The 12,473-nt window shown below is 46.9% G+C and overlaps 1 protein-coding gene and 1 non-coding gene across 2 annotated transcripts; both read left to right on the top strand.

Annotated features, from left to right (window-relative positions):
* Positions 1 to 2,375: 2,375 nt before the first annotated feature.
* On the top strand, positions 2,376 to 2,447 carry TRNAP-AGG. The gene has a single exon. It is a non-coding gene; the product is annotated as a tRNA-Pro (tRNA).
* A 2,349-nt stretch (positions 2,448 to 4,796) lies between these two features.
* FAM32A (family with sequence similarity 32 member A) lies at positions 4,797 to 10,330 on the top strand. Its single transcript, XM_006174777.3, has 4 exons — positions 4,797 to 4,949; positions 5,068 to 5,209; positions 8,835 to 8,888; positions 9,191 to 10,330. Exons 1-4 carry the CDS (start codon positions 4,876 to 4,878, stop codon positions 9,257 to 9,259), a joined length of 339 nt encoding a protein of 112 aa, XP_006174839.1. The 5' UTR covers positions 4,797 to 4,875; the 3' UTR covers positions 9,260 to 10,330.
* The last annotated feature ends 2,143 nt before the right edge of the window (positions 10,331 to 12,473 follow it).

Below are 12,473 nucleotides of genomic sequence, written 5' to 3'. Positions count from 1 at the left end.
TCATAGTACTGTAAACTGAAAAGGGTGCATTTTATGGATTGTAAATACATTTTTAAATGGTAACAATAATAAAAATAGTTTAGGGGGGGTTGAGGAGGGTAGTAATTATGTTTTATCCAGTCATAACAAGGAACGATGCACTGATTCCTGCTACAACGTGGATGAACCTCAAAACCATGACACTGAGTGAAAGAAACCAGGCACAAAAGGCCACATGCTGTATGATTCCATTTATATGAAATGTCCAGAATAGGCAAATCCACAGGCTAGAAAATAGATTTGTGGTTGCCAGGGGCTGAGGGAGGGGGATGGGAGCGACTGCTCATGGGTATGTAGGGTTTCTTTTTGAGGTGATGGAAATATTCTGGAATCAGATAATGGTGAAATTGCATAACACTGTGAATGTACTAAATGCCTCTGAATTGTGAACCTTAAAGGGTGACTTTGATGATATGTGAATGGTATTTCGGCTTTAAAAAAATTGTACATACGTTTTTACAGCAGCCTTATTCATAATCTTCAAAAACTGGAAACAACACAGACGTCCTTCACCTGGGGCATGAGTAAACAACCTGTGGCTTGTCCACACAATAGACTACCCCTCTGCCATAAAAAAGAATGGGCTCTTGATACACATAACGTGAATGAATCTCAAATCCATTATGCGAAGTGAAAGAAGACTCATTTCTTTCAAAGGACTCAAGAGGCTACCTGATAGATGATTCCATTTACAGGACATTCTCAAAAAGACAATATAGGAACAGAAAACAGATTAATGGCTGCCAGGAGCTGGCAGATGGGGGGTTGGGGGGAGCAAGGGAATTCTGAGGGTGATGGAATTCTTCTCTATCTTGATTGTAGTGTTGGTGACACTACTGTATTCCTTTGTCAAATCTCATAGTACTGTACACCAAAAAGGGTGCATTTTATGGCTTGTAAATACCTTTTTTGATATATTTTTATTGATATACAAATAAAAGTCAGTTTACAATGTGTCAGTTTCTGGGGTACAGCACAATACTTCAGTCATATAGCAACATACATATATTCATTTTCATATTCTTTTTAACCATGTTACTACAAGATATTGAATACAGTTCCCTGTGCCATACAGTATAAACTTGTTGTTTATCTATTTTATATATAGTAGTTAGTATCTGCAAATGTCAAACTCCCAATTTATCTCTTCCCAACTCCTTCCCCACCTGGTAACAATAAGTTTGATTTTTATGTCTGTGAGTCTGTTTCTGTTTTGTAAATACGTTTATTTGTCTTTTTTTTTTTTTTAGATTCCACATGTAAGTGATATCATATGGTATTTTTCTTTCTCTTTCTGGCTTACTTCGCTTAGAATGACATTCTCCAGGTCCATCCATGTTGCTGCAAATGGCATTATTTTATTATTTTTTATGGCTGAGTAGTATTCCATTATGTAAATATACCACAACTTCTTTATCCAGTCATCTATTGATGGACATTTAGGTTGTTTCCATGTCTTGGCTATTGTAAATAGTGCTGCTTTGAACATTAGGGTGCATGTATCTTTTTGAATTAAGGTTCCCTCTGGATATATACCCAGGGATTGCTGGCTCATAATACATTTTTTTTAATTATGACAATAACAAAACTAGTTTTTTGTTTTTTGGGGGAGTAGTAGTTAGGTTTTTTTTTTTAATGGAGGCACTGGGGATTGAACCCTGGACCTCATGCATGCTAGGCATGCACTCTACCACTGAGCTATGCCCTCCTCCCCCTTTTTTTATTTTGCTGTAACCATCCCCTCCTTTAAAAAAAAAATTGCTATACCCTCCCCTTTCTTTTTTAGTTTAATTAATTAATTTATTTTAAACTTTTTAAAAATGGAGGTACTGGGGATCAAATCCAGGACCCCACGTATACTAGGCGTGCACTCTACCATTGAGCTATAACCTCCCCATATATAACGTTCTTAAAATGACAAAATTATAGAAATGGAGAACAGATTGCTGGTTGCCCAAGTGCAGAGATAGGGGCTAGGTGGGTACGGCTATAAGAATGCAACCAGAAGGATCTTTGTGATGCTGAACTGTTCTGTATCCTGCCGGTAGTGATGTCAATCTCCTGGTTGTGATATTGTATTATAGTGTTGCAAGATATGATCATCGGGGGAGACTTAGTAAAGAATAGGCAGAATATCTCTGTACTATCTCTTTGTTTTTAAAATATTTTTATTGTGATAAAATACAACAGTTACCATCTTAACCATTTATAAGTGGACAGTTCAGTGGTATCCAATTCATTCACTTATTATGCAACCATCACCACCACCCACACCTATAGCTCTTTAATCTTGTAGATCTGAAACTCTGGCCCCACTAAACACTAACTCCTGTGGGGAGAGTATAGCTCAGTGGTAGAGTGCCTGCTTAGGATGCATCAGGTCCTGGGTTCAATCCCCAGTACTCCTGTTAAAAATGAATAAGCCTAATTATCTGCCCCCAGGGGAAAAAAAAATCCCACTAACTCCTCGTTCTCCCCTCCTTCAGCCCCTGGCACTTAACAATCCTACTTTCCATTTCTATTCATTTTCCTATTCCAAGAGCCTCACATAAGTGGAATCACACAGGATTTGTCCTTTTGTGACTGGCATCTCTCACTTAGATATAATGTCTTCAAGGGCAGCCACGTTGTAGCCTGTGTCAGAATTTCCTTCCTTTTTAAGGAATCTTACAGTGGATGGCCTCATAGTGGGAAACAGTATAGGCTGAAATACAGTTTGTGACTCAGTTTCCCTGCCTATAAAATCAGGGTGGTGTACGTAACAGGGTGGCTGTGAGAGTTAATGAGATGATCCATTTGCATCCATGTAAAGTATTAGCTGTTATCATCATCCTCCTCCTCCCCATTTTATAGAAGAGGAAAGAGAAGCTCAGGGAGGTCAGGCCACTTGCTCCAGGGCACACAGCCTTCAAAGTGCCAAAAAAAAGGAGCTCCAAAACCACTGGTTTGACTGAGGGAGAACAGAATTCCCTCACCTGAGTCTGTCCTGTCCCTCCCTGAAGACTTGACTCTGCCATGGACGGCCGCATGAGTAAGCCGGCGCCATCTGGTCGCCCCCATCCGCTGGCACGGGAAAGCCCGAGCTCACTTGGCAATCTCATCAATTCCTGAATGCCAAAGGGTGAGCCTCTGACTGGAGAATTGGGCAGTCGTTTGCTGCCCCCTGCAGATAGAAAGGGGGAAATGCAGGCACCGTGCCCCTCTTTGTCAGGCCTCCTCCAGATTTGGGGGACGCTCCCTTCTTCTCCCTCTTCCACCCGCTAATCCCCTCCCCCACCCCCGTCACCAAAAAAGGTCCCTGGCACAATGTGGGCAACAGCAGGCCAAAGTTAAATGCACAAGTGCACATAATTTTGGACTCAGCAATTCCACTGCTAGAGATTCAGGCCACTTGCAAAACTCAGGTAAGATTTGTGGGAGGTAGATGGTCATTGGTAGGGAGGACTTCTCTCAGCCATCCATACTTTGAGGAAGGTGTGATGGAGGTATACGTGCTGTCTTGGAAAGAGTTTCAAAACATTTTGGTAAATGTAAAGCACAGAGGAAGATGAGTCACACTACAAAATATAAAGTTTAAAAGGATAGAAAGAAACAAAAAGAGAACTATGTTTGATTATGACAATAGGTCTGCTTATTCAACAAATTACTTGTGATCTCAGGGAATTTAAAAAAAAAACAAAAAACCAACTCATTGGAGTCCCAAGTGTTACGACACTGATAGCTCAGGGGTTTGGGTATACCTTATGCAACTATTTTCTCTTATTGCAGCCTCAAAGCCAAAGTGACTAGAGAATCAACATTTTTATTCTCAGGGAAACCAAACCTTGCTGCAACTCTACCCAAGGAATGAAGGCATCTGGAGTGAGCCCAAGAGAAACAAGATCTATGTCCATACAGAGACCTACACTGATGTTCACAGCAGCTCTGTTCATTATAGCCACAAACTGGAAACAACTCGGGTATCTATCCACAGGTGAGTGGATAAACAAACTGAATACATTTATGTACAATGGAATAACGCTAATCAGTAAACATGAAGTACTGTTATACCAAACAACAGGAAGAATCTCAAACACGTTATGTCTAGTGAAAGAATTCTAACTAGAGAGAACACGTTATGATTACCCGTATATTGAACTTTAAAAAAAAGACAATTATATTCTACAGTGACAGAAAACATATTTGGAGTTGCCTGGGGAGAGGGATGGGGGAATTAGCTGGAAAAGAGAACAAAGGAACCTTGGGGTGATGGAATGTTCTTTATCTTGGTTGTGGAAGCGATTACATAGGTGTACAAATGTGACAATACTTATGAAAGGGTACAGTTTAAATGGGTGCGTCTTACTGTTTATAAATTGTACGTCAACAGAATCGATTTTTAAAACTATTTTAAATACCACCAACATATATTTCACATAATACCGTCATTTACCGAAAGCTGAAAAAATAACTAGTACTTAAGTTTTCAAAATTAGGTTACCTATTGAACCCTTAAAATATGTCAGAAAAAGATAACAGAACATCCACATAAGCGCAAAACACTCAAGAAAACATTGCGTTTTAGCAAACAGGGTCTTTGTCACATCGGCTTCCCAGGTCTAGGCGCCCAATGCGGGGGAAATCTGAAGTGGGCACCAAAACCGGAAGTGTGGCACGAGAAGGTGACTCTCCAAGCCCGCCCCGGAACCCGAAAGTGTGGCCCGAGTCTGGAGATTAAGGGCTCACGCTCACCGCCTACCTCGACCAATCAAAATGAATGGAGGCGGGCCTTCGGGTGGAAATAGTGTTATCAAACAGGAAGTGTGGCATTTACCTCCCGAACTTGAGACGGGCGCCATGGAGGCCTACGAGCAGGTCCAAAAGGGGCCCCTGAAGCTGAAAGGCGTCGCAGAGCTCGGCGTGACCAAGCGGTAAGCCTTGAGAGCCCGTGGGACGCCGAATTCTGCCCCTTTAAGCCTCTTTCTGAGACCCCGGGGTGCTGCCCTCTGACCCGCCACTGCTGCTTCTTATCCCCGTCTCCCTTCCCAGGAAGAAGAAAAAGAAGGACAAAGACAAGGCGAAACTTCTGGAAGCGATGGGAACGAGCAAAAAGAACGAGGAGGAGAAGCGGCGCGGTCTGGACAAGCGGACCCCGGCCCAGGCGGCCTTCGAAAAGATGCAGGAGAAGCGGGTAAGGCGGGTGGAGAGCCTAGGGATGCTCCGTGTCGCGGGCCCGGGTCTCCCAGCGTGGATGCTGAGACAGGGCCCGGAAACTCGTAACCGGGGCCTGCCCCCGGACACTCGGGTGATGGGGAGCGGTCAGAGAGGACCTAATTCTGGGGAGAAGATGCTGCGTGAGTAAGAGAGGAGGAGTCCACGGCGGGGAAGCTCCGAGGACAGGAAGCTCCTCTGGCTGGAGTGGACCGCAGAGCGGAGCGGCAGAGACGCCGTTTGGATTCGAGCGCTGTCGCTCATTTGCCCAGTGATACTGGGTCCGTGACTCATCTGTCCGTGCCTCAGTTTCCTCATATGTAGGGGTCAGGATAATGTTTTCACCTAAGAGGGATAAGAACTTCGGATGAAGTCATGCCGGTAAACGGCACTCAGTCTAACATAAAATCAATGCTCAGTTAATGTTAGCTGTTGATATTAAATGGGCATGCTCGCTGCTGTAAGTCACCAGGAAGTGTTTCCATGACGACTTCAGCAGGTTCAAGTATATTGTATTTAAAAGCCACTGATAAATAACTTCTCTTGATATTAAACACTTAATAAATTTGGGTGGTGAGGGATAGGAGAGGTCAGTGTAGGATAGATAAGTTCTGCCCATTATGCTTGGGAGAGGGAATAATCAGTTTGGGTCAGTGGTTCTCACTTGGGACTGTTTTTTGCCCCATCTCCAACCCCAAGAAGACATTTGACAATGTTTGCAGACGTTTTTGTTTATTACAGTTTGGGCGTCAGGGGTAGGGCGGTGCTACTAGCTTCTAGTGGGTAAAGGCCAGGGATGCTGTTCAACGTCTGACAGTGCCCCCCACAGCAAAGAATGGTCTGGCCTAAAATGTCGGTAGTGCCGAGGCTGACACCCCCCAACCCTGACCTGGGTGATTGATCCACTGGTATCGGTGAAAGTTAACTCACTACTCCCAGGCCTAATTGAGTCGTACGAGGGGCAAAAAGAGAGAGAGACCCACCCGCTTTGACAGAACTGACCTGTGTCCCATTCTGTGTCTGCTGCTGTGGTGGTGTAACTCTGGCTAAGTTGGCTAACTTTCTACACCTCAATTTCCTCATCTGTAAAGTGGGACTCAAGTCCCTACCTCATAGGTTTAGAGAATTTAACAAGTAAATGCACTTAAGTCCCTTCCTTAAAGTTATAGTCAGAGGCAGAGCTGGGATTTTACTGCTGCACTCAGGGTGGAGTGGGGGAGAGGCTCATGCAACTGTCAAGGTGACTAATAATGGCCGCTCAGAGTTGGGCAGTAGTAGTAGAAGTGATGGAAGGTGTCAAGTTTGGGATAGGTTTTGAAGGAAGAACGGCCAGATTAGCTGATGGATTGGTTGTGGACTGAGAAAGAGGAATCAAGGAAGACCAAGATGGGAGAATTTGGTGGGAGAAGCTGGATGAATGAAGGTGCTGTTCACTGAGATAGGAAGGACTTCACATAAAACAGGTTTCTAAAGCAGGGGATCAAGGTCTTGGTTTTAGAGAGAAGTTAAATTTGAGGTATCCGTTAGAAATCCAAGTGGAGAATTCTCGTGAATGGTTCGTTATCTGAATCTGCAGTTTGGAGGAAAAGTCTGCGCCCAGACAAACATTTGAGAATTGCTCTGGGACCAGATGAGATCCTTGAGGAGGGGTAGTGACAGAAAAAGTGTAGCATCTGGCCTCTGGTAATTATAGGGTAGCAGAAAGGAAACTTCAAAGGAGCACGGGAAGGGATGGATGCCAGGAGGGAGCGTGTCCTTAGGACCCGAGTGGAGAAAGTTCTTCAAGAAGGAAGACGTGATCAACTGTTATAATCTGGCAAGAGGTCTAGTGGGCTGAGCACTCGGAGCCCTCAGTTGGAATGAGGAGGAAGAAAGGTTGATTAGAGTGCTTCTAAGTGGGGGTGGGGCAAGGCAGACATGGAGACAAGGATTAGAAATAAGTCTTGGGAGATATGCTGTCAAAGGGGACGGAGAAACGGGCCTGTAGCTAGAGGGTGCAAAGGTCCAGGTGAAACTTTTGTTGTTGGCATTGAAGACCAGAAGTATTGCTGTGGGTTTTGTTTGACCCAGAAGACAGAAAGAGATGAGATGGGTGAGAGAGAGAAGGGAGCAGGTGTGGGCAAAGCGAGGTACAGCTGGAAATCCAGATGCCCACGTGGAAGTGTTAGATTGAGCACAGTGAGCTTTATGGGCTGGATGGCTCCTGGAAGGAAGGCCCCAGCCTGGTGGAAGGGACAGGGCTTGGTATCTCCAGCCCCCTCTTCCTCTGTGCATTCTGGTCCTCATTTTTCTCTCGTCTGTGAAATGGGGTTGGCAACAGCACCCGAGGCACCTGTGAACTCGGTGCATGGAATGGGAAGAGGGAGGGCAGAGGCCCGCCAAATGCCTGGCAGTGGTGACAGCTGGTCAAGTCAGTGTGGCCTCTTGTGAGGAGACGCAGGCCTCACGTGGGCTCACGGCAGCCGGAAGAGGCAAAGATGGACAAGGCAGGTACTCCAGAGGGAGTGTCAGCCTGGCGAAGGCTGCCTGGATGCAGCGAGGATGAGAAGGCAGCGTAGGAGAAGAGGAGGGACAGGGGGAGCAGCCAGGTCCAGTCACCAGTACCTTTTGTGGGTCTGACTGGGCTTAGCTGGGTGGTTCTTCTGCTGGCCTACCTTGGAATCCAGTGCAGTCAGTGACAGCTGGGGCTGGAACATCCGAGATGGCTTCACCATCACATGTCTCGTGCCTCAGTGCTCCTTCTGTGGCCTCTCTCCCCATGTGTCACCTCATTCTCCAGGTCCTTGCTTTCCAGCAAGATCAGCAGACTTTCTGCATGGTGGTTGCCTTCCAAGAACACAAAGGAAAGGCTGCTGGGTCTTACGGCTTCAGCCCAGCACTGGCACTGCATTCTGTTAAGTAAACTGAGCCCAGAGTCAGTGTGGCAGAGGACTGCACCAGGGCACCAGTGCCAGGCAGCTCAGTCTGTGGGGTGGGGATGTACCAACGAGAGAGTCGGCCACAATCATCCACGAGTAAGTGGAGAGCTAGGTGCATCCCCATGTCTGGCTGTCTCTGCATTGTGTGCTTTTAACTCACCAGGTACCGCTGGTGTTGGACACGTGGTGGGGCAGGTTGCGGTGGGACAGGATGCATATTCCAGAACCGTGCTTCTCAAGGTGATCTGGACCTTGTTGCGCTCTTGGCGCTGCGGACTGTCACTGGAGCACCTGCTATGTGTCAAGCCTCTTACTTTCCTCATTTCTCTTCTTTTCTCGAACCCCATCTGAGTCTTTGTTTTTCAACCCACTGAGAATGCAGTCAGTTGCCTGAGGATGCAGGAAGCACATGTGCAGCTCCCAGCAGAGGCTCCTTAAGTCAGTGCTAGTGCCTTTCCTGCCGCTCAGACCAAAAGGCAGCTGACGTGGGTTCCCAGTGGGATGTGTTAGGGGCATCCCTCTTGGATGAGCCCGCGTGGAGGTGAGGGAGGTGCAAGGTGTACACCCCGAGACCGCCAGCCATTCTGAGTGTGAAGGCCAGACTGGCCAGGGCTCCCAGCTTCCCTCTTTTGCTGACCTGGGCTGCATCAGGCACATGACTCACCTCCATTTCTCTCCTCTCTTCAGCAAATGGAAAGGATCTTGAAGAAAGCATCCAAAACCCACAAGCAGAGAGTCGAGGTAAGTCATGTGCTGATGGGGGAGACTGAGCCATGTGGGGACCAGGCTTGGCCCAGAGGTGAGGAGCCGGGCAGAGAAGCCATTGGAGTGTTGGTGGAGAGGGGGTTCACCCACCTTTCCCGGAGTCATTTAAGGGCAAGACCAGGGTCCTGGCATCTCTTAAGGCCTGGTTGGGTGGCTTTGAGAGTAGGGGTTCATTGAGGAGAGACAGGGTGTGGAGAAGTGGGAGTGGGCAGCGCCACATATGCCCAGTGCCCTGCTTGGGTCTGTGCTGATGCGGGCTTTCTCCTCGGCTTTCCCAGGATTTCAACAGACACCTGGACACACTCACAGAGCACTATGACATCCCCAAAGTCAGCTGGACGAAGTAGCCTCCCTGCCCAGGACAAGGAGTGGCGTCGGGGGAAGCAGAAGGCGAAGTTGGGGTTATGTTTGGTGTCTTTGGTTTTTTCCAGAAACATTCTTTTACACACACCCTGGCATCTTCTGCCGAGCGGTGCTTTTCAGAGAAGTTTGCCCTCATTCTGGAACTTGATTAAAGTAAGACTGTCCTTTAACTCTCTTTTGATTTCTTGGTAGCACATAGAAGATAAACCTCTTTAGTTTGGACTGGAAATTTTTGAAAGTTTATCCAGAGATTAAGACTATTTCTGTGTACCTGCTATGGAAAAGTGTTTTACTCCTGAGTCGTGTCTAATTCTTGTGACAGCCAGCCAGCTAGCTTTGCCTGAATGAACCTGACTCCAGAGGACAAGGAGCTGATGCCAACATGGACTGCAGCATGTAGACCCCTGTAGGGCCCTGCAGGGGCTGCCCTTCCAAGCTCCCTCTAGCTTGGGGCTTTTGCACTTCCATCCAGGGCCTGGGGAAGGCCCTTTCAGTTTCGTGGCTTTCAGACTGCCTCCTCAGCCACCGGGCCAGTGAGACAGTGCAGCTGGAGAAGCAGAACCACCCAAGGCAAGGATGGAATGTATGCCTGTGGCCAGCATGTGACCTCTTCTCCCAGGATCCCCATTCCAGACATGTCTAGCAGGTGTTGCCTTGGCAGACATTGCCAGTCAAGCACAGCATTCTTTGCAGTGGAACCCAGACTCAGCCTGCCTTCTCACCCTCAACCCTAGGCTCTGAAGAGCCCCACATATTTATTGATTGTTGGCACATCACATGTTTGGTGTTGCTGACCTAAAGACACCCCTCAGGTGAGAAGACCAAGGCAGAGCCCCAGCACAGACATGGGGGCAGTCAAAGGGAGGACCCAGGGTCCTGTGCTGGAGAGCCAGGATCTTTGAGGGCCTACCTGGACCCGCCAGGTGAGGATCAAATTGCATATTGCTGTTGGGAGAAAGGGTGTTGACAGATGCTGAAAGAAAACAAAGAAAAGAAAAACCAAGTGTTTGGGACTGTCATGTGAAAGCAGAATAAAACAAAAAACAGTTATTAAATATAAGTCTGAGTGTCTTAATTATAGGCTGTTTGATTACCACAAGAAATGCTGCCTTTTGGATTATCACACACGAATGTACATACTGCAAAACCACTGTTCACCCTCAATTTGGAGGAAATTAGATGATGTGTGTTTCCATCTGTGGTTTGCAACCCACCCAAAAGAGGTGATACACCTCTCATTAGCAGTGGCTTCTTTGGGTGGATTCCCGCATCGACTGGTAGAAAGGCACTTTAGGCCTTGTCCATCTGTGAGCTGGTTGTTGGGGTCTGTGAGCATGATCTTCTGGTGCTATGAAAAGCCTGCAGCCAGTACCAGGAAAGATAGATTCCAATTCTTTCTAACAAGCCGCTTCAAAATTGAGTGACTTAAAGCAACAGTATTTTTTTTTCAAGATTCTTTGGGTTTACTGCTCAGCTGGAGACTTCTGCTCCATGTAGTGTAGTTTAGTTCACTGTGAGCTGTGTTGACTTGCCAGGAGCCAGGAGGTCCTCTAGGACCTGTCTTCCCATAACCTGTTCCGTTGGCCAACACAAGTCATTGCCAAACTCACTCTGGGAAGAACTACACAAGGGCAGAAACACCAGGAGATGCGGTTTATTGGGGGCCATCACTGCTATAGTGTACCACAATAGTTCTCCAAATCTGTTGGACTCCTGGCGAGCAGTAAGCACCACTGATGCTGCCTGGAGTCAGGTTTGTCATTGAGATTTTTCAGAGCTCCCCTGGTGACCCCAGTGTGTAACGAAGCTTGAGAAACACTGGTCTACCACAATAAGTCTGGTCTGAGATGTTGTAGAGGTCAGATCTGGCTTATACATTAACTGCCAAGGATGAAATTCACGTATGATTCAAATTCCCCCACAAATGGAGAAAAGGAGGTTACAAGTAGTTGATGTGTACTTACTGTGAAAGTATTCTTGGCCTTTGTTTCCTCAAAAGACTTTGGTCTTCCCAGCCCCCTTGATACTATATTAAACATCTAAAATGCCCAGAGCAAGCCTGAAAGGAAATGTTCCGGAACAAGAGGGGTTACCTCTCCGTGGTAGCTTTCTTTATGCTTTAAACTCTTTGGCATTTTTCTCAGTAAGATATAGTTTTGTAATTTTTTAAAAAGGGCATGTTTTTATATAACATTGCAATGAATTGGGCATATTATGAGACTAGGTGTGATAGGATTTCTTTAGAGACAATTGGTGTCAAAAAGCCTCTCACTTGGATTCATTTGATAATCTTTAGAGATTCCAGTTTTCTTTGGATTTTCTTGCACTTAACATCTCTACCCTAAGTAGAGAATATATAACCACAGACTGCAAAAACTATCTTTCAACACCTCAGATGGAGACAGTAGGGAAGATAAAAGTGAGAGGCTGGCAGCCTGGGTAAATGGTTCTGATAACTGCAGAGTTGGGCTCAGGGCGCTGTGATGGTTCATTGGGATATAATGCAGGCATTTCTCAAAAGCTCGATTTCATAAAAGCAAACAAGATATAATTCAATTAATCAGGGGTCACAATATGCAATACCCACAGTGGCCACTAATTATAGAAAGAAAACACGTGCTTTTTGCCTAGGTTCAGTGGGGCATGGTTTTCAGGAGATTATTTCAGTCAATAAACTGGCACGCATGTTCACTGACAAATGTTGACACTGACGGGTGACAGGAAGTGATTTGATAAGGCTTGATTGCCATTCAGAGAGTTTGGCCTCTTTCCAAGTAACCACTACCTTACCTTCCATATAAAGGGTGTCACAATTAGTAATTGCATATTTGTCTCCTAGATTTCCTGACCAGACTGAGTTCCATAGGGCTGGGAGCTAGGTGGGTTCCACCACCGGATCTCTCACCTAATTTGGCCCACAAAGTGGGGTTTTCCAGCTGTTACGGCCTCAGTGGCCCAGCCAGGCAGCTAGAGAGCTCCCTGCTTCAGTCGGCCCCGCCCGGCCCCGCCCGGCCCCGCCCGGCCCCGCCCGGCCCCGCCCGGCCCCGCCCGGCCCCGCCCGGCCCCGCCCGGCCCCGCCCGGCCCCGCCCGGCCCATATTAGCCCCGCCCATATTAGCCCCGCCCCTCTGGGCTTACTTCCGGGATGCTTGAGGAAGGACCAGGAAACAAGGGTCATCGGGCTTATTACGCCTGCGCA

This window comes from Camelus ferus, chromosome 22 (assembly GCF_009834535.1).
Source record: "Camelus ferus isolate YT-003-E chromosome 22, BCGSAC_Cfer_1.0, whole genome shotgun sequence".
Taxonomy (NCBI): Eukaryota; Metazoa; Chordata; class Mammalia; order Artiodactyla; family Camelidae; genus Camelus; species Camelus ferus.
This window is presented reverse-complemented; position numbering and strand designations above follow the sequence as displayed.

Bases quoted from the DNA above. Each gene is read 5' to 3' on its own strand.
- FAM32A (XM_006174777.3), top strand. From the start codon at position 4,876: ATGGAGGCCTACGAGCAGGTCCAAAAGGGGCCCCTGAAGCTGAAAGGC. The intron at 5,210-8,834 runs GTAAGGCGGGTG...TCCTCTCTTCAG, and splicing joins AAAAGATGCAGGAGAAGCGG to CAAATGGAAAGGATCTTGAA. The intron at 8,889-9,190 runs GTAAGTCATGTG...CGGCTTTCCCAG, and splicing joins CCCACAAGCAGAGAGTCGAG to GATTTCAACAGACACCTGGA.